Genomic DNA, 20,659 nt, shown 5'->3' on the forward strand with positions numbered 1-20,659 from the left:
AATATTCACTAGATGGCGCTGGGACAATTGGAGTGTGTTTAACATGAGCCAATAAATTCATCTCAGGAATTTAGACCATCTAGCACAAAATATGGTAAAACAATTTTCATGTTCCTTCAATTTGAATACTGTAATTCTTACCTGAGGGTATTTTTCTTAACAAATTGCCTTCAGCTATTCTTACATAATTGTTTAAATTAGAAACACAAATACTATATCCTTCATTTTGGTTGCAGTTCTGCCTTTGTAGGGTATTCAGAGATTGCAAATGAATACAGTTGACCTCTGGTGTTGCTTCTTTCTTTGTAGATGGCATTGGAGTGAAGAGAGACTATAAACAGGCTTTGAAATATTTTAATTTGGCCTCCCAGGGTGGTCATATTCTGGCTTTCTATAACCTGGCACAGATGCATGCCACTGGCACTGGAGTGATGCGATCCTGTCATACTGCTGTTGAGGTGAGGACCTCTCTTTATAAACTTACAACCTAGGCTAATTTGTAGAGCTGGTCAGGAATTTTTCCATTTAGATTATTTTTGTGAAAAATGCTAATTTGTCAGAACAAAACTATTCATAAGAGACAGTCTGTTTTGTTCTGAAAAACTGGAAAATGTCTCATCTTGACAGTTTTGAAATAAAAATTCCAGGGCTTTTTGTTTGAAATTACTTTTTGTTCTGAAATTTAAGCTAATTAAAAATTAGGTCAAAATTGAAACAATGTTTCAATTGACTCCAAACAATTTTTTTTCCCCAAACTGTTTGTCTGAAAATCTTCAAGATTTTGACTGTCTCCATTCAGAATAGAGAAATTTTCAAATTCTTAATGGTTCTTGGGGCAGGAAAAGGGTTTTTCATCCAGCTCTACTAATTTGTGAAAATGAATGAATGTACTGACTGTGTAAGTAGGCTACAACTCAGTTGAAATCAGTGGAGTTGTACACTTCCCCCTAACCTCACAGAGTTGAGTTTTGCTTGTTTGTGTTTTGACCCCATTTCACAATATAACTGGATAAATGAACAAATCCCTATATATTCCATAGCAAGGTCCCTAGATTATGTGGCACTTTGGAATGACAGACTGGAAGTGTTACAATAGCTTCACTTAAAGTAGAAAAAAGAGAGGATTTTAACATGAAAGCAAATGATACAATCAAGATGGTAATCCCTATTTATTTTGACACTGAATTCTCCAGCTGGAGAGGGCTTCAAGATTATCTTTGTAATGGAATGCTAGCAGGCCCACTGACAGCAGTCCAGGCCCCAGGGCAGAACACTCAATGGCCCCCCTAGAAAGGGATGGCTGAGGTCCAAGTGGGCTTTCACCAGAAGTTTACTTATTTATTGTGTGCCATGCAGGGTCCTGGGCAGCTGAGCAGGTATCTACTACTTCTCTTCCTGGGACCATTGGACTCCCTAGGAAGATTACTGGTGAACCTGGGAAGCTGAGTAGCAGATACCACTTCGGGAGAACTGCATAGTGCATAATAAATAAACTCAGTTCAGGAAAGGGGTGGAGAGCGCAAGAGGCAGGGGTCTCGGAAGAAGGGGTGTGTGTGGAAGAAAGGAGGATACGTAGCTATCCTCCCATTCGTCTGGGCCTTTTAAAGTTGCTGGGCCACTGGGCAATTATTCCCCTTGGCCTCCCACAGTCCCTCAGTTGGTGGGCCTGAGTGCTTGAAACGTTATTTTAAAAAAACCAAAAAACCTGAGATTTTGAAGTAGCAGGTGGATTACACAAAAGCTGTGGTAGAATGTGTGGGCCCTGTACACAAACACATGCAATAGGGACTACTTTGAATTCTAAAATGCTCTTTTTTAAAAGAAACAAGAAAAGTGGTAACAATGGAGCTGTCGTTTTTCCTGGTGCTGCCTTGCCTGGGACATGTGTTCACTCTTCTTGGATCAGCCTCTTTTCACTCTGGCTGAGGCATGGACCTCTCTAAACAGAGACTGCCATTTGGAGAAACTATTTGGAGAATACTTGAAGAAACTAAGGCTATTTTCATTTTGCCGCCACTAGATCGATCTTTCTTGATCGATTGAGCGGTCAGTGAGACCTGCTCGATCGATCAAGAAGTCAACTGAGTAAGTCCACCCCCTCAAGTAGCGTAGGGCTGAGCCGACAGGAACAGCAGTGAGAACAGCACGCAGAAGGGAAGCTGAGCAGCCGACGTCAGTTATGCAAACTACTCTGCGTAGTTTGCGTAACTCCCGTAGACTGCCACCGAATCATGCGGTAAGTGTGAACCAGCCCCTAGTGTTTTACTGTTTTGTTTTGAGGCTGTTGTATTCCTGCAGTACTTTCATTATTAAGGATGTGCTGTTAGACTATTAAACCAAGTTTCTTCTGTTTCCTTCCATTTCCACAATCCTTAATGTCCACTTAAATAAAATGTTTCAAAGGCTGTCTACGATATATCTCTTCATATCCTTTAAACAGTAAACTTCTGAAGAAGCTCCTGACAATTGTGTTCTTTTTTCCCTGCAGTTATTTAAGAACGTATGTGAACGAGGGCGCTGGTCTGAGAGGCTCATGAGTGCCTACAATAGCTATAAAGATGGTGATTCAAATGCTGCTGTGGTTCAATATCTCCTGTTGGCAGAACAAGGCTATGAAGTGGCACAGAGCAATGCTGCCTTCATACTTGATCAGAGTAAGGGGCTGTGTTAGCTGTTGTCAAACAATAGCTCGTTGTGGGTTAGTAGTGACTGTCCTTTTAACATGCAATGCATTATCACCAAGCAAGGCATATCTAGGGTTAAATTGCTAGTCTCAACTAATAAGCAACTGAAAAGCAAGAATTCTCCCCCATCCTGAATGCCTCCTACATTCAGAAGTTATTGATTCTGTTTCATTTGCCCTGTAAGGATATTTTTCTGGTCCAAGTATTAATGAACATTTAAAGTCTGACATGGCTCTGGTATGAAAGGAGAGGATGGGACAATAACAAGTAGTTAGCTGGACAGCTGAGCTTTTTTGTTAGACTTGAAAGTCTGGTTAATGATTAAATCAAGCTTAAAACTGGGTGACCAAAATAAAGACTGTTGCAGTTCAGCAGGCTTATAAATGCATATTAGAAGTACAGTGATGCATGCTTTTTTAAAAAAAATTTAGACATTTTACCAGACAGTGCAGGAACCCAGCGTTCAAGTTGTGTGGATCTCAAAAATACAACTGGTATGGGCTTTGTGTAATTACCTTACTAACCAAGCCAACCTATTGTCTGATAGTAGATTTCATAATTTGTTTGGGGTGTTTTTAAGTTCATTTTAATGTTGCTAAAAGGTGCCATACTGAGCACCTTGATGGCTGAAATATCCAGAAAGGATACACCAGTGGCAAGGCATTTTGGAAGCTTGCTCTCTGTGTCTCTCAATCTTGATCTGAAGGACATCACCTCTGAGAGTAAGAGGGCAAGTTTCCATGGACTCTGAGGCTGCCATTTGTGATGTCAATCCTGTGATGTGATCACATGTCCATCGTGGACTAGACTGACACTAATTCATTTTACATAGGGTATCAATTGCTGCCACATAACATTTCAAATTTGAAACCAATACTTTAGAGTTGAAAGAATTAATATTCCATTTCCAATCTCCTGACGTATGCAACACTTCCACAGCTATCCTTTTATTTGTGGCATTGTCAGCAAAAATCTAAAACTTCCACACGTTTCTGAAATGGATTCTAGCACTGTGCTATGTGTGTAATTTTTCTTAACTACTTAGGTCGTCCTATTCCTCCAACCATCCGTGGAGGTTACACCCTTTTGAAATTTGTACATTGAGTTAAAATGACTAGAATTGTTCAACTCCTGTGTTCAAAAACTATTGAAGGCCAGATTTTCAAATCTTTCCTGCTCCCATTAAAAACTATAGATGTTGCTGAGTGCTAAGCTCTTGGGGAAGAAAATATCTGACCACTATATTAGATGCATACATGGGAGCTAAAGCTTGTGAAAATCTGGCCTCATCAAAGGTGCTAAGAACGCCTGAAAATCTAGCTCCTAAAAGTTTTGGGCTGTATTACAAACTATTCCAGCCACCATTAGAGTAACGGCAGCTGTTATCTGTAGTACAAACTGCCTAAAATAGAAATAAACTTTATATTGTACCATGTAATAAGTTTTCTAACTTGTGGTCCATTCTTCAAAGGAATGGTATATTGCTACTACTGTTTTTAAAAGGCAGATTTAGTGGAGTAGATAACTTGCAGAGCACAGAAAGTCTAAACAGTTGCCTGTCACGTACTGTAACATGAATAGGCTGCTGATAAAGCCTCATTTTTGCCATAGCTTATGGCATTCTGAAGAGGATAGGGAAATTTCTTATCATTTGGGCAGGAGGAGTTCATAAGGATTTTATTTATGAACTACAGTTAACATTCTTGGCACATCAATTGGTAAAATTCCAGAGGAATGTGCTTTGTTTTGTAAATGAACACAAATGTGGTTACACAGCATAAGGAGCATAGTTTTAGTGTCTGTGAAGCAGTGGTTATAGTTTGTTTTAATCACTTGAGTGTGCTTGGTGATGTGGGTCTAAACAGCATGTAAGTGCTGTTTGCTGAGCACAGTGGGCTAAATCACCAAGTGCAAATGAGTTGTGTTCAGCACAGGACCTGGGATGCAGTAGACTTCTGCTTCCCTGATCCAAGGACTGAACTGGCCATGGAGGTAACTTAGAGGAGGTGCTCTAAGTTACTCCAGCTAGAGAAATCTATGGAATGCTGTGCAATATGTGGATTGTCCGTTTGTACCTCTGGTCCACATGGGAATCTATGGAAGGATATAGAATGGGAGAGAGAGAGGCAGCTACACCAGCTTTTCACCACTTAAGCATTTTGTCCCCTTTGTACCACAAGAACAACACAGGGAGGAAAACAACCAAAGTTAAGAATCTGACTCATGATCTCTTAGTGACACATCAGTTTAATCCAGCTCAGCAAAGTAGTTTTGTAAATGGGTGAACATGGACCCTGACATGCATGAAATCAGGAAAATTGCATGGAGGTTCTGTGCCCTCTTTCTGCTTGACTTAATTACTTTCTTTGTTTTCCTGCAGAAGAGGCCAGCATAGTAGGAGAGAATGAGACTTATCCTCGAGCCTTGCTGCATTGGAATAGAGCAGCATCCCAAGGTGAGTCACAGTTCAACAATGACAATTTCACTTTGAGTACCTGCCATAGTTTATTATTTATAGGATATTAATAGGTTTGTGACATTCCCTTCTGCACTCTGGATTGGTATAATGCTGTGTCACCCCAATCCCTCACTCCTGGAGCCCATCTTGCCCTTGCCCTGCTGTGTGAACCACCCACTCCTGTGTCAGTTAACTAACAGTCTCCTGCAGATAAGTGATTCCTATTTTAGTAGTGAGTGCTTTTGGCCAGCCACTTGTAGGATTCTGCAATAGAATGACCCCAAGGCAATATCCCCGGTCCTAGATGTAACCCTGGGAACTGCCATCTTACAGAGTTCAGTGCTTCCCACTGCACTCTGCAAGCTCAATTAGGTTAGTCGATTTTATCAAAGAAATTGATATGCAACAGCTCTGTCACTTTAAATGAAGTCTCTGCACACACCCAAACCACATGCACTGCTTTAGATAAAACAAACAAATACATTTATTAAGTACAGAAAGATTAAGTGATCATAAACCAGAATAATATGAGTCAGATTGATCAGGGAGAAATAAAACAAAATCTCATACTAAACTAAACTTAACGTTTCAGTAGCCTTTCAGTCTTTGATGTAACCTTAGCACACAGGCTGGCTGAGCTGACTCCTTCAGCCAGGCCCTTTTACCCCACTCCCATGGGCAGTCTGTTAGTTGCTTGTAGTTGCTTTGTAGATGGATTCCAAGGGAGAGCTCCAGAGACAAAAACACCTTTGCCTTTAACATGTTTCCTTGTCACCCCCTGGGGCAGGTGATTGGCCATGTCCAGCAATGGGCATAATTTTCTCCACTTGAGTCAAATGAGCATCGCCTTATCAGATGCTCAGGCCAGACCATTGTTCCTGTATGCATGCCTCTGCAAGACATGTACCCTCACTTTGCTTGGAGTTTGCCTGGATCTATTCAAGCCATGTGAGAGACACATTTGGGAATATTACATAGCAGAGTTTCATATCTATATATATGTGACATTGCAGGAAACATACTACAATAATATTCAGTATGTCATGAGCATTCACGAAACACCTTCCATGACACACTTTGCATTAGACAATACATAGTTACACTATAAGGGTGAACATGAATGATGCACAAATCACACCATAAGGGTGTACATTTCGTATAGCATGTCACAGGTTTACACTCTCCTTTGGAATAAAATAAGTGTAGTATTGACAACCCAATGAGTCATTCCTTAACTGAAGTATTCTGCTGTTCGTCCAGGCTTACTCTTTATCCAATTTTCAAAATGAAAACTAGCTCACATACTGATCGAGTTTTGTGAGGATTAGAAGAGATTCAGTAACTTTCAGCTCTGCAGTTTTACACTTGTCACCTATCTTATAGGCATTCTCAGTAGCATGGCTACTGCTCCCAGTGATTTCCCTTTTAAATCACTATTTTGAAGAGTTTACAATTACTTTGACAATCAGACAATTTTTTAGTCTCTCTCAAATATGTTCGATAGTCCTTAATTTGAGTGCAAACAATAGCTCGCTGGTTTGGGACACATCTCTTTGGGGGTCATATTTTCCTACAACTCAGAAAACATTTATTTTTCAAAAAGCTGTGTTGCTGGGAACTGGCCAAGATGAGAGTAAGTCCTGGTACTGTTACAGAAAGACTGGGGGAGAAAGAGAAAGTATTTAAGATTCTTGTAGATGGCTCATCCTCCATACATTGGTTTAGCTATCTGTGAACTGATCTTTGGAAGATGCAATTTAATGATCTAACACTGAAATACATAGGCTCCCTGGAATTCCAGATTCAAATCCATCCAGGCTGGATTCAGCTTTCTATCCTTCCATGCTAGAGTGCCATGCAGTTAATTGTGGTGATGATCTCTGGAATGGGCCCTTATAAACTGAGGCTCCAGCTGCACAGTGTAGCCACTGCCCAACGTGTAGCTCTTTTCATAGAGTAAAGGTTTACCTGTGTGTGCTTGGCAAACTTTCCTCTCCACGTCAAGTATGCTCTGTAGTGATTAGCTGGTGACCTTCAACCCAGAGATAGGTGTATTTCAGTGGTGTCATAGAAACAAGGTGGGTGAGGTAAAATATCTTTTATTGGACCAACTTCTGTTGGTGAGAGAGACAAAGCTTTCGAGTGCCAATAAAATATATTACCTCACCCACCTTGTCTCTCTAATATCCTGGGACCGACACAACTACAACTACACTGCGTACGATGATGTCATATGTGTTTTTCAGTACATAAGGCATCTATGGATCCTTCAGCATGAAAGGCATTGTATAAATATATACACTTACATTTTTTTTCTGGACAATAGCTACTCTGCATAATCAGCAACCATTTTTCAGTTACTATTGAAACTGGCAATGCAAAGTGCGAAATTATACATTGGCCTTAAACAGCCTAACATTGAAGGGACAGTGTCAGATGATCTGTCTCAGCTTTGGTTTCCTTTTAAAACTAGGTGCAAGTGCCCTCTGCACTTTTGCTATCAGTCATTGACCACTATTTGGCCACTGAAACCTTGCCTTCTTGACAGTGTGCCCCAATTACAGCCATCAGTGATCAACCACCACTGTAGTTGCAAATGCCTGGTGTAGACAAGTTGGTCGGATTTGTGTTAGAGCATATCCTGACTAAAGCAGGAGTAAGCTCCACCACTGCAAATTGCAACTTGCCTTGTGTACAGCAGAGATTTGCCCAGATACAGTTATATAAGCAACTGGCCACCAAGGGGTTAAATGGGGCAAGTTTGCAATGTAGATTGGGCCTAAGGAATTGCCAAAAAACCTGCTTTATACCTAAAACTTAAATTGATCTATTTACATATCATATTTCACATCTTGTGCAATGAAGTTAGGTCAACGTAACCCTCATGGTAGATGCAGAATTCTTCCATTGACCAGGCTGCCACCCTGGCTACCATCTCTGTATTTTCCACAGCAATGGAAAACCCAACCACTTCTGTTGCTGTAGGAAGTGTCTACACTAACAGTTCCCAACCTGGGATATGGCTCCAAAGATTACAGGGGATCCATGAGGCTTCAGTAATATTGAGATAATTTAGCTCCCTGAGCTCTGCGCCGGGCACAGCAGTCTTGAGCTCCATGCCAGCCAGAGTGGAGGAGTCCCCGCCCTCTTCCTCCCCCCTCCCCCCCCCCCCCCCCCCCCAAGCTCCACACAGGCTGGGCACAGCTTCCCCCCCCCCCTCGTCCCCAAGCTTCATTCTGCCTGGAGGGAAGAAGCATCCCCCTCGAGGGAGCAGCAACCCTGAGCGGCACTCTGGTCAGAGCAGAGGAGCAGCCCCCCCCAGCCCCACACTGGCCAAGCACCCGGCCCAGAGAGGAGCAGCCCTGTACCATTGGGGGCCTGGAGCAGCCCTGGCCAACCCGCCAGGGCCCACTCCATTATCATCAGTCCATGAGGAACGGGAAGAGGTGAGGTTGTGTCAGGGAAGGCTTAGCTTCTTACTCAGATAAGAGTAATTTATTATTCCTATTAATGTAATTTAGTACTATTATCATTTATATGTGTTTTATAGGGGTTTATGGCTGGTGAGGGGGCAGGTTGGGGAATGGGGGGGCATGTGTTTTACCTAATGTTAACTAGTGGGGCTTTCACTCAAAAAGGTGGGAACTGCTGGTCTACACTATAGTTGTACAGCAATGTAGATGCAGTGATTCTACAGTAGCATTTATAGTGTAGACATACCAAAAGTGTTTAGGCATGTGACACACATCTGCAGGGTTGGCTCCAACAAAACATTGGAAATGTGGAAAAATTGATGTATGAGAAGGTCTAAAACATAAACCCATTTGGCAATTAATTTTTGAAAAAATTGAAACTGTAAAAGTGTCTCTCTTTCCTGAGCGGGCAGTGGGGGGTATATTTTAAATTAGCCAATGTAAGGATCTTGTAAGGTAAAACATGTAAGGTTAAAAAAATAGCAAATAAAATAGTAGCCATACCATTATGCAAGCCACCTGAACCTTTTTTATAGTTTTCCCAGAGGCTACAGTCAGTATTTTAAACAGCAGTTATTTTGCTAATATTGCTGTGAATATGGGACTTTTCCCTTTATCATTTTATTACTTTGAAGACCTGCATGAAAGCAGGATAGTTCAGTTGTTGCTGCTCTTCTGATCGCCTTCACAATAAAAAATTCTGTGTTCTCATTGTACAAGAAGAAAAATAAAGCAAATGATATGATGTACAAGACCTATTGAAATGAAATGTTTTTCTAGAAATCATCAGTGCATCTTAAACTGAAACTAGAGACACACTTGTTATATCTCTCTCGTTTCTTACACTTGTACTGCCTTTTCTCTAATTAGGTTACACTGTTGCTAGAATTAAGCTTGGAGATTACCATTTCTATGGCTTTGGTACCGATGTTGATTATGAAACTGCATTTATTCACTACCGACTGGCATCAGAGCAACAACATAGTGCCCAAGCCATGTTTAACCTGGGGTACATGCACGAGAAAGGACTGGGCATCAAACAGGTGAGCACAGCTTGATACGAGTAATTACTTTTATTCAGTCTAAGTATTTATTTATTAATAAATATATTTGTAAGATCTGACCTTACTATGCTAAGCACTATATACAAGCTTAATAAGAGACAATCCCTCAAAGTGCTTACAATCTAAATAGACCAGACTGACCGAGGATGGAAGAAATTATTATTATTATCCCTATTTTGCAGATGGGGGATTGAGGCACAGAGAAAGTGACTTTGTCCAAAGTTGCAAGATGTCTGTGGTAGAAACAGGATTGAACCCAAATGTCCTGGGCTAATTTCCAAAGCTTCCTAAGGGATTTAGAAAGAGGGAATTGGATGTGCAAATTCTTTAAACAGCTTTAAAACCTCAGCCCAGAGTCCCCATCCAGTGCTTTAACCAGAAGACTGTCCTCGCTCAAATGCCATGTTCATGTGCTTTGGTGATTGCCAATCAGGTTCAATTCATCCTTATTCTTAAGCAACAAAATAGTTGCTTTTACTGTCTTGCGATATTAGCTGTAATTTCACATTGTACTAAGCTATGACTCTCTCCCCAAACCACACTCCTTTAAAGAGAAGTCAACATATTTGGTTATTGAGGAAACATATTGTTCCTCACCACTTGTGAATCACTTGTAGGACCTAAAGGAACCTTAAAAGCATGAATAAATAGGTCTTTTGGTCTACTAATCCTCAACCCCATTGTCTCATTCTTTTGTGTAATGAAGAATGTACATACATGTAAGAACTGCTCAGAACTCATAGGGGAATCTAGAAGCAACCTCTCTCTGTGTTGCCTAATACTTTCCATTTAGAAAAATGAAATGTCTCAAGAATCCTAAGAGGCACTCTCACCTCCCTTGTTTGCAGCAGAAATCCAGTACGCCCTCAAGCAGAACTGCTTTGATTTTTTGGTTTTCTTTTGTTTTGTGCCCTCCACTCCCAATGAAATTCCACTCAAATTTCTCAGGGAGAAAACTTTTTTTTTTTTTTTTTTTTTTAAACCCTATTTCTATTTTCTTCCCTTGGGTTCTGCTGAGAACTTCTGGCAGCATGCCAAGATAATTCCTGGAAATTCTAAGGCAGGACCCGTACTGTTGCCAAAATAGTAGTAGACAATATACAGAACACCTGGGAGGGAAGGAGCCAGGCTATGGATCCAGGATATGGCCTCAATAGTCCTGTTTCCCACTACCGGGACATTGCAGGGGGCAAGAAAGGAGCCAATCCAGACTCACCTTCATCCACCGCCTGGACCCAGCACATGGTTCTATAGACCCATATCCCATCCCTCCACTCCCCCCAAAATTCCTCCCCTTTGATGGCAGCCTGTTGTGATCCTGTTGTGATCTATTTTGTCGTTAGTCCTATAACTCAAATGATAGAAGCCTGTGATGCAATACTGAAGATTCAAGGTTCAAACTGTGATGGTGGGGGAGGAGATGGAATGCAGATTGTTCTAGATGTACAATTTTCTTACCTTTCCTCAACACACACAAAACAAGCCAGGAGATTATATGCAAAAAACTGTTACTTACGTTGGAAAGTCAAGCCCTTGAACTTAAGAAATGCCAGATTTGCAATTGCCTATGCTACCTTCATTCTGCCACTTTGTGTATGCATTATTTAATTGCACTGTACCATACTGCTTCTTCACAGAACCTCTACCATATTCAGTGCATAGGTTGGTTTCACAAGGGGACAGAATTAAGTTTGCAATAGGCAATCATAAATCTCGCACTTCATAATTTTGGAGTATTTGTGTTTGAAACTTTAATATTCTCTTAACGGGGTTAGGGGTGTTTATTATAACAAAGCCAGGGCTGGTAGCAACACTTGTTATTAAAGTGGCCCAACATTTCCCATTATAAGATCCTGTTTTCAATTGCTTGTAACTTTTTGCTAAACTTTAACCATTTGGGAAAATTTTCCTTGCTGGGTGTCTGCTTCAGGCTGACTACTTTGTGGGAAATATCAGCCAAATGGATCAGCAAGAATGAAGCTAGAAAATATTTTTGCTCATTTAAAAAAAAAAAAAAGAAATTCACACAAGCTTTTTTTCTTTGAAAAGCTTTAGTGTTCCCATGCTTTGGAACAGGGGCTTGAAATCAGAAATGTGCCTTTTGCCATCTCCATGTAAATCTATCCAAATTTGGCTGTTATAAGCCTTTGATAAATTGTTACTCTGTGCTCAGTAGGGTTATTAAATTTTAGCACCCAAAATTTCCCGAAGATTGCATTGCAACCTTAATTCTGGCATTTTCTAACATTTGATTGCTTGGCTTTGCTAAAAGAACATTAAGATTACAACGTTTATTTGCAGAGAGAGAGAGAGTGAGTGAGTGAGAGTGAGAATTGCAGGCACCTTAAGTATTAAATAAAATATGAATCATTACTCACATTAAAATACACTAAAGAATTTACAATATGAAATTAGAAAAAAGACTCTTGCCATTAAGAAAACTAAGCAATTTACAAAGTTTAAAGCAAAGCCGAAGTTTGATTACAGTAAGGATATAAAATATCCTCTTTTCACCTTCACTACAGTTAGTCAACTTTTTACTTTTTTAATTTGAACTCTTACAAGTGCTTCCAGAATTCAATAGTTCTCAACTTTTGGAGTGTATATAAAAATAAATAAAAAATAATTGGTGCTAATGTCAATATTTCTAGAATTTGTCCCAAATGAGAGATGCTCAATTATGGCTTTAAAAACAGAAGTTTTTCAAGGGATGGTGAATGGATTGAGAAGAACTGTTTTTATTTCATGGGTTTAAGGCTTGAGAGGAAAGAGTTTGCCATGTTGTATTAGTTTCTCTCTTTGCCAAAAGCTTCTTTCTCAAAAAGAGACTTGATTATGGCAGGTTTTCCTTTATCAGGTACTGGATATAATTAATGATCAAAATTTGAGTTTGTACTTAATGAATTTATAGCAAATATTTTGTGTAAGGAACAAATTCACTACACAGTCATCTTCATAAAATAGCAGAAGGAAATGGAAATACAAAACAACTATAAAATCACTGTATAAACTGAACACAGCAGCTATGATTCTAGCTAAAAGCACTAACGAACTTTAGGCTGGCTTCTGTTCTCTTATTACTGCTAGTATAGCACAAATGTGAAAAGAGAAGTGATCCCTATCACCTTGAACAATAAGATTGCTCTAGGGGAGATTTCTAAGGAATTCTCTCAACCTTCCTTTTATTGAAATAAACAACCGTATAAAATAGCTAACATAACCCATCAGCACAAAGTGTATATAATACAGTTTTGTGTGTTTTTCAAAACTCGGATATAAATGTAGGCTTTGTCATATAGCAACAAGCAGAAAAATTATGGAGTCGATTAGTAGCGTCTCCATAGTTATTTGCATATATCCATTCTAAAATGGATTTGATGAGGCCTAAAATCCTGGGGCTTGATTGGTTGGTTGTGGTTCGTTGATACTCTTTAATGTAGGTGCCTAATCTGCTATGCTGGAGTGCGTGGAGGGTGTTTCAGAATTAAGGCTCCCTTACTGCTTTACAAAGTTCTCTGTATGTATTAAAATACATTGATTGAACAGCCACTTTTACATCAATTTCAACAGTTTTACACTCAAGCAGTTCTAAACCTAGCATGGATGTGGATGCAAATACATGGCCTGAAAAAGGAGGTGGGGGTCAAACAGATCTTAATGAAGAAGGAAAGCTGGCCACAAAACAATTCGTAATGAACAAGCATTATTTGCCTGTTTGCCAGATAAAAGCTAAGTTGTGTTTTGTTAGCTGATAGTGTAGTATAAAAACTCCTTTTGGTATCAGAAGCTTCTGGCCCTGAGGTAACTGCCAGCTTAAATACCTTAATTTTGGGGGAGGGTTATGGAAATAGATTTCAGTGTTTTGTGTATTGCAGGATATTCACCTTGCAAAACGCTTCTATGATATGGCAGCTGAAGCCAGCCCAGATGCCCAAGTTCCTGTCTTCCTAGCACTCTGTAAACTCGGGATTGTCTACTCCTTGCAGTATGTACGAGAAACCAATGTAAGTAATGCAGATATTTAAGAGTGATGGCAAGGAACCCTTATTCCTAACTCTAAAATTTCCTTAGAAGTGGAAGCAAAGCATCACATCCCCACCTCAAATCTCCGTACATTTTAGGATACGTTTTTCTGCACTGTTTTCTTCTATTTAACAAAATAAATGAAACAGACCATGGTCTCATTGCCTTTCCTACCTCTGCAATTGCAGGACACTATTCTCAGTTTATCCTAATAACTAATCCCTGAATCAGTGTTCTAGACACTGTGCCAGTATTCCCTTCAAGAGAACTTTCTTGGCTTAAAACTTGACCACTTTTGTATGTGACCATGTTTCCCCAGGAACAGCATGTCAGTGTTTATTTGCTTTTCTTTGTGGCTTGATCATACTGTATTTGCACTTCCTTATATGCAACCTTAACAATTCCACCCTATCCCAGTCAGCGACTATCATCAGTACAATTATTGTGCTGCTCTCTCCAGCAGGGTCTCCACATAATGCTTAGTGATGGGCATTAAAGAAATCTTTGTCCTGATATTTATATGGCTCCCATCACCATATTATCTGACTGCCTCCTATATTTATTAATTTTAATGTATTTCCTCAACACTCCTAAAGACAGAACAGGCAAAGGGTGAGAGAAGTGATCATCCACATGTCGCAGAAAGGGAGCTGAGGCACAGAGAGATTAATTGACTTGTTGAGGGTCAAACCAGAAGTGTAGGGAGATTAGGAGACCTGGGTTCAATTCCCTGAGATCCAGTTCAGTGCTGCAAGCTTAAAACCATCATCCCCTTCTCTCTGTTTCTCAGCTGCTTGTTTCTACTTCTGCACTTTTGTTCAGGCCATTTGGCAGGCTCCAGCAGAGGAAAAAGGGGGGAAAAAAATAAAACTTCAGCCTTCATCAGAAAATAAGCAAGTGAGACTGAATTGTTGCAAAATTTGTATTCCCTGTAGTTTTCATATAGATTTTAAGTCTTGAGCTCCAAGGAAGGAAATATGATAGAAAAGAAACATTAAAAGGAAGGAGGAGCAGAACAGTTCTACTAGTTAATATGGCAGCATGGGTTATTCTTGCTTCAGGTTTAAGAGAAGTGAGTTAAAGGGCCCACTACACATTTTAAAGCTTTATTCATATGAAAGATATGAAAATACATAAAAAGAAATTGCAGGTGTTCATTTTATAGGGCATAGCATTTTCTGTTGTAGCTGTTGAAACTGGAGCTTGATTTTGGTTAATCTATAATGGCAAATATTGGTACTGGTGTATTAAAAGGAAACTGCTAAAAAATAAAAAATGCAGGTGGCTTTCCCCAGAATTAAAAAATGTCTGAAAGTGCTATGACATATCTGACTCTTGTACAGCTAGAAGAACATAATGGTGAGTTGTTTGTTTTGTTTTTTAGATCAGAGAGATATTGTCACATCTTGACATGGACCAGCTGTTGGGACCTGAGTGGGACCTTTACCTTATGACTATCATTGCTTTGCTACTGGGAACAGTTATAGCTTATAGACAGAGGCAACATCAGGCAATCCCCAGGCCCCCAGGGCTGCGGCAAGCTGTGCCTCAACAAGAACCTCCACCAGAACATCAGCTGCCACAATAGCAGCAACAAGAATCTCAATGAAAAGAACTGGATTCTCCAGCAGAAACTGTTTTCATTGTGATTTAGGACAACAGATCAATGCTCCTTCCCCCACCCCCAAAAGAGGCTCGAAAAAGCATAAAAATCTGAACGCTGCTTAGAATGATGCCTTTTTTCAGGGATAAGTAACTTTTTCTAAACTGATTTGAATGTTATTTCAGTGCCAATGGAATAACACAATGGCTTTTTTTTGTGAAACACAAGTGTGCAACTACAAAAGTGATGCTTGCTCTATACAATTTCTCTTTATTCAAAGTCTTTTTTCATCATTTCTTAAAGTGCGTGGGACACATTGGCTAATAGGAGCTGGCCTATGTACAAAGAAAAATTGTTGGAAGGCTGAAAAGCTGAATTGTGCCCGTCTGAGCAAAAAAAGATCCTCTAAAACTGTGAGAGAACTTGTTTTCCTGATCTGCATCCCAAGTGTTCTATAGTCCTTATTTTAATTATTCTTTAATAATAGTTTTCACAGTTCACGTAATCTCATCTACCTTACATGGCTTAACCTGGATGTTCCATTCAGAAGAAGCAAAAACAAAAGCAAAATCTGTAACTGTAGTGAGCCAACTTCTTGTTCTCTGTGATTTGCGCTTTGGGGTATTGTTTTTTCCTTTTCAGCGTACATTTTTGCTCATGGCCAATCTCTAGTCCAGAAGGTGGATAGAGATAAATTGCATTTGTAAAATAAAAAAATGATTTAACAAATCCTTCACAGAATGTCCTCCACAAACTTTGGAAAAGTGAGTATTTTCTTGTAGCTGTGTGTAACTTGTGGGATTTCTTAGCACAAGAGCAAAAGGGCAATTGGTTAGTCTTCCTGCTTTTTTTATTCTTGTCTCACTAGTCTGGCTAACTGTAGTGTGCAGCAAAAATTAGTATTAAGAGAGACTCTGAAGAGGGGACAAAGCCAGAAGACTTCTCAGCTCAGTTATAGGTAGACTATTTTTCCAGTGGTTTTTTTTATTTCTCCAGCTAACCTTACAACTTCAGTGATCCAGTCAGGAAGTGCAATGGACATGACCTGTATGCAGCTAAAATCTACCTATCTTGTTACATACATAGAGGCAAATTCTCTGCTGCACCCGTTATCTGCTGGGCACATCTAAATGAAGAGGCTACAAAGGGGTGGATTCCAGCTCCCTACCCTTGGAGCTGGATTTTGCTCAGTATTGCTGCATTTCAGAGCAGCCTAAGAACTGCTCAGAAGTGTGCTGGCTGGTAGCAGCCGATCAATAGAGCACAGCAGCGTCTAGCTGTGACCCCTCTGCCACCCATGCCAGAGTGACCTAACAGATGGCATTAGCATGATGGAGAAACCCAGAGTGGAGGAGGTCCTAATGGTTTATGGCTTCTTCATGTCACCAGAGCAGTCCAAAAGTGCCACAAGGGTAGAGAATCTGAACCATGAACTCAAGGTTTTTGTTTTGTAAGATTCTTGATAGTTGTTTTAACTGATCATAACCATTTCGAAGCTAAATGCACAAAGTAAATTTGGGGCAGAAATCTGTACTCCTTTTTCTCAGTAGCATATATGGATATTTGTTTCTATATTAACGCTATACACTATGGATACACTATTTAAAAGCAGAATGAAATCTGAATGCTCAAGACTCTGATGCTTCCTATTGACCATACATTGTGCATTTAAAAAGTTAACTGTTTCCTTTTATATAGGCTTTTGTTCAGTAGATTGGCATTTAAGTTAGAACCAACTTATATGAAAAGGCTTCAAAACTGAGATCTTGTACTTTTTGTTCATAACATACTACAAAGAGTTGAATGTGCAAGATCTCTTTGCGGTTAACCTGTTGTATTTTGGGAGAAGGGCTAAATATTCTTTTCTGGGAGCTGACATTTTGTGGCTGACTTCAGTATTATGAATACAGAAAAAACTTTTAGATACTCCAAGAACGTGAAATCAGAATCTCACTTGGTCCTCATGGAAGTTGCATTCTAGGGCAGGGGGATGTTTCAGATCAGTTCGTTCTGAGAGGGATCAGTATTGAATTTCTACATGGTCTGATTCAAATGTACAGTAGTCCAGTAACTGCATTATTTAAAAAAAAAAAAAAAAACTGAACTTCCAAAGCCTTTTCCTTTTGCAGTATTTTACCTTTTCCCTTGATTTTTGTAGATCTCTGTAGCTCAGCATGAGGCAGTGAAAGGCTGGATGGAAAACATTTTCCAATTCACCACCACTGAATGCATTGTGTCTGTTTTTTTTAACAATTCTACCATTTGCTAATCTCTCAATCTTCAAAAGGTTTAGAATGTTATAATCTAATAAAGCTAATTCTAAAGGCTGAATACTATCTGTGTGGGAATTCATTCCCACCTAATGGGTTTAGAACAGCAGTCACTTTGCACAGAGCTGAAACATTTACATTAAAGAAATCAATAAAGGAAATATCACCAAAACTTTATTTTAAAGAATTGCCTTTTGAGAAATACAATAAAAGCAATAAGGAAGTTTTCCCCTACTGTTGACCATCGCTTAATCTTGTCAAATGGCATCCATTTGAATAAAGTGATAATAGCAGAAGCTAGGCTAGTTAATACGAGAACCATCAAACTAACTCAGGGATTAAAGAAATATCAGTAGATTTTCTAAGTCAGCTGCCTACAACATGGTTTAGTTTTTCTGATAATCCCTTGCTGTTCTGCTCCAAACTTTGCAGTATATTTTTGCTTCTTTAAAAAAAAAAAAAAAAAAGACTAGCATTAGTAATACTGAATTCTTTCATATTGTGCACAATTTGTCAACCAGCTCTTTCAATTTCCTAAGCAAATAGGAGTTAGTTTTTAACTACCTTGCTGGTATTTGTTTTTATAAAGCATCTTTTTTCATTTTTAGTGGCACACCTTGTTTTTCTAGTTATGTGCAAGTGCAATTTGAAAATTGGTTGGGTTAAAATAAGTTCTCCATTCAGCTGATGACTTGGTGTGGCAGTTCATTCAAATTCTGTTTCTAATTCAGTGAAGTTCAGTTGCTAAAGTTGGGTACGCACCTGCCTAATTTTGAAGGCTAATCAGCGAGTTCTGACTACTTCACCACTGTGAAGTTAGGTAACTTCAATCAGAAATAAGTGGTAATTTGAGATTGTTCTTAGTTAAAGATCTACTGATACTAAATTATGCTCAGTTTACTTTTCTTTTTCTTCTTTCTCATTCTTTATTCAGGAAGCTTGAATGAGAGCAGGGTTTCTGAATGTGAACTGCAGTGTGTTTTGAGTGAAAGAATTTTCGTGATCCCCCTGTCTTTTGGTGTTTTTAAGGGCAAAGTTCACTTGTCTGATCACCCCAGTACTTGCTGTACCGAGTTTGCATAAGGAGAATAGAACTGTAGAGCACCCAAATGCCATCACTGGGAGTTCTACACGTGGAAAGAAATCAGAAAGATGAAGATCTGAGGAGAGAATTTTGTTCTAATGACCCCAAATCACTAACCTTATGTACATATGGACTTTAAAATGTTGCTTGTAGTTTGAAAACAAAACACTTAAATAGTTGATTTAACTGCCAAATTGAGAATTTAGGATTCTGTAATCTTCCTTTTCCTTGGTGATGTTCGCCCAAGAGTCTGCTTACATCAGTTGTCATTATTTGTTTGTTTGGAAATATTTCACCCTAGAACTAATTTCAAGTGAGGAATAAGTAGCAGAAGAAAGGAGCTTGCTTTAATACAAATGTCCTCAGATCGTTTTAAACTTCGAAACTTTTAAAAAATGTTTTCCATGAGACTTCAGCTGTTTTGATAAATTTGTTGAAGTAAAACTCAATCTTTCCATGTGACTCTTCAAGAAAGTTAAACATGCTGTCAGAGGATTTATAGTGTTCAAAACTATGTACCGATCCTGTTGCTATCAATATACAAATTGTTTGGCACATTGAAAGCATTGTTATTACAGGGGGAAAGCTCAACTTCACCAATCCTTTCCTTTTTAGATAGGCAACCATGAGCTGAAATTTATATTTGGGTTCCAGATAATATTAAAAAATTTACAACAATGAAAAGGCTTAGTATGACTTGAGAACTACTACAAGTGCATAAGGGCAGGCCAGAGCTACTGGGAAAAAGTCCTTTTTTGTCTGCAGCTGTTGAGGGTATTGTAGGGATTTTTTAAATTTATTTTGTATTTAAGGAAATACAATATAAAGGCTGGTAAAGTGTAATATAATTGTAAACAAATTATGTTAATAGAAAGATGTACAGATTCATTTTGTACTGTATCTTTAATCCTGTGAAATAAAGATACCACCTCTGTGGTTAGCCTGTATGCTGTAAGATACTCTGGCTCTGATAACAAAAGGTTCTAACCCACAGGTTCTAACTATATATAAATTCCTGCTTCTTTGTATTTTAGTTCCAAATGCTGCCCTGAACACACAAAGAATTGCATCTGCTAATTCAGGAGGCAGAGTTGGGAAACCTGGGTTGTAATACCAGATCTGCACAACTCCACATAACAAGTCTGTTGCATAAGTTCTGTGCCTCTGTTTTTCAGCATTTAAAATGGCAATAATACATGGAGCTGCTATGTAACCCAAGAACACTGATCTGTAATTTTATGTCACTCTCTGTAACCTGGTCAGTATGTTAGATTTTTCTTTTGAGTAGATGCAGCGGTGTATTCCACTTAGGTGTCAACACGCCAGAGCCAGAGAATTTGCCTGGCAATATCTGGGGAGGGGGATGTTCACACCTTGTGGCTGTAGCACCTCCCTTGACTAGATGCTGCCCCAACTTCCCTCAACTTCTTACTGCCCATGGCTGGAGTCAGAGCTCTGTGTAGTTTTCAACCTCGTAATTGTCTATTCAGTGATTTATTTTTTTTTAATTTATTTCTAGTTGTATATAGTTCATTAGTACCCCCAATATAGTGTTAGACTTTGTGTTAGTTGTAGTTTGTGTTAAACATTGCAGTGTTTGGTGTACCTAGGCAAAGCCCATGTCAAGGAGCGGTTTTCAACTCGAAGAGCATTCACAAAATGGACTCAAATGGCAAGTGATCTTCATCTGAAGCAGTACCTGCTCAGACAGGCCATGCAGCCTACTTCAGCACCGAGGCTGTCATCAGATGGCAGCACTCTCTGAGGGTGACCTACAACTACAAGTCCTGGAGCTGGCACATCTCCAAAGAGATGGAGGAGTCAACTTCCTGGTACAAGTGCTGAAGGAACCTACTGGGGGCCATGCTTCTCTTGACCTGCTGCTCATAAACAAGGAAGAATTGGCAGGGGAAGTAGAAGTGGGTGGTAATCTGGGCAGCAGTGACCATGAGATAGAATTCAGGATCCTGACAAAAGGAAGACAGGAGAACAGCAGGATA

General features: G+C 39.4%; 1 protein-coding gene across 1 annotated transcript in view; it reads left to right on the top strand.

Annotated features, from left to right (window-relative positions):
- SEL1L (SEL1L adaptor subunit of SYVN1 ubiquitin ligase) overlaps positions 1-19,606 on the top strand; it is a 50,850-nt gene extending 31,244 nt beyond the window's left edge. Inside the window, exons 16-21 of the mRNA XM_067532288.1 lie at positions 310-458; positions 2,489-2,654; positions 5,065-5,139; positions 9,486-9,658; positions 13,555-13,683; positions 15,087-19,606. Of these exons, the coding sequence (XP_067388389.1) occupies positions 310-458; positions 2,489-2,654; positions 5,065-5,139; positions 9,486-9,658; positions 13,555-13,683; positions 15,087-15,290 (896 nt within the window). The 3' untranslated portion in view covers positions 15,291-19,606. The remainder of the gene's footprint in view (positions 1-309; positions 459-2,488; positions 2,655-5,064; positions 5,140-9,485; positions 9,659-13,554; positions 13,684-15,086) is intronic.
- The last annotated feature ends 1,053 nt before the right edge of the window (positions 19,607-20,659 follow it).

This window comes from Emydura macquarii, unplaced genomic scaffold (assembly GCF_026122565.2).
Source record: "Emydura macquarii macquarii isolate MOO-44397 ecotype Brisbane River unplaced genomic scaffold, CSIRO-AGI_Emac_v2 contig_374, whole genome shotgun sequence".
NCBI classification, from domain to species: Eukaryota; Metazoa; Chordata; order Testudines; family Chelidae; genus Emydura; species Emydura macquarii.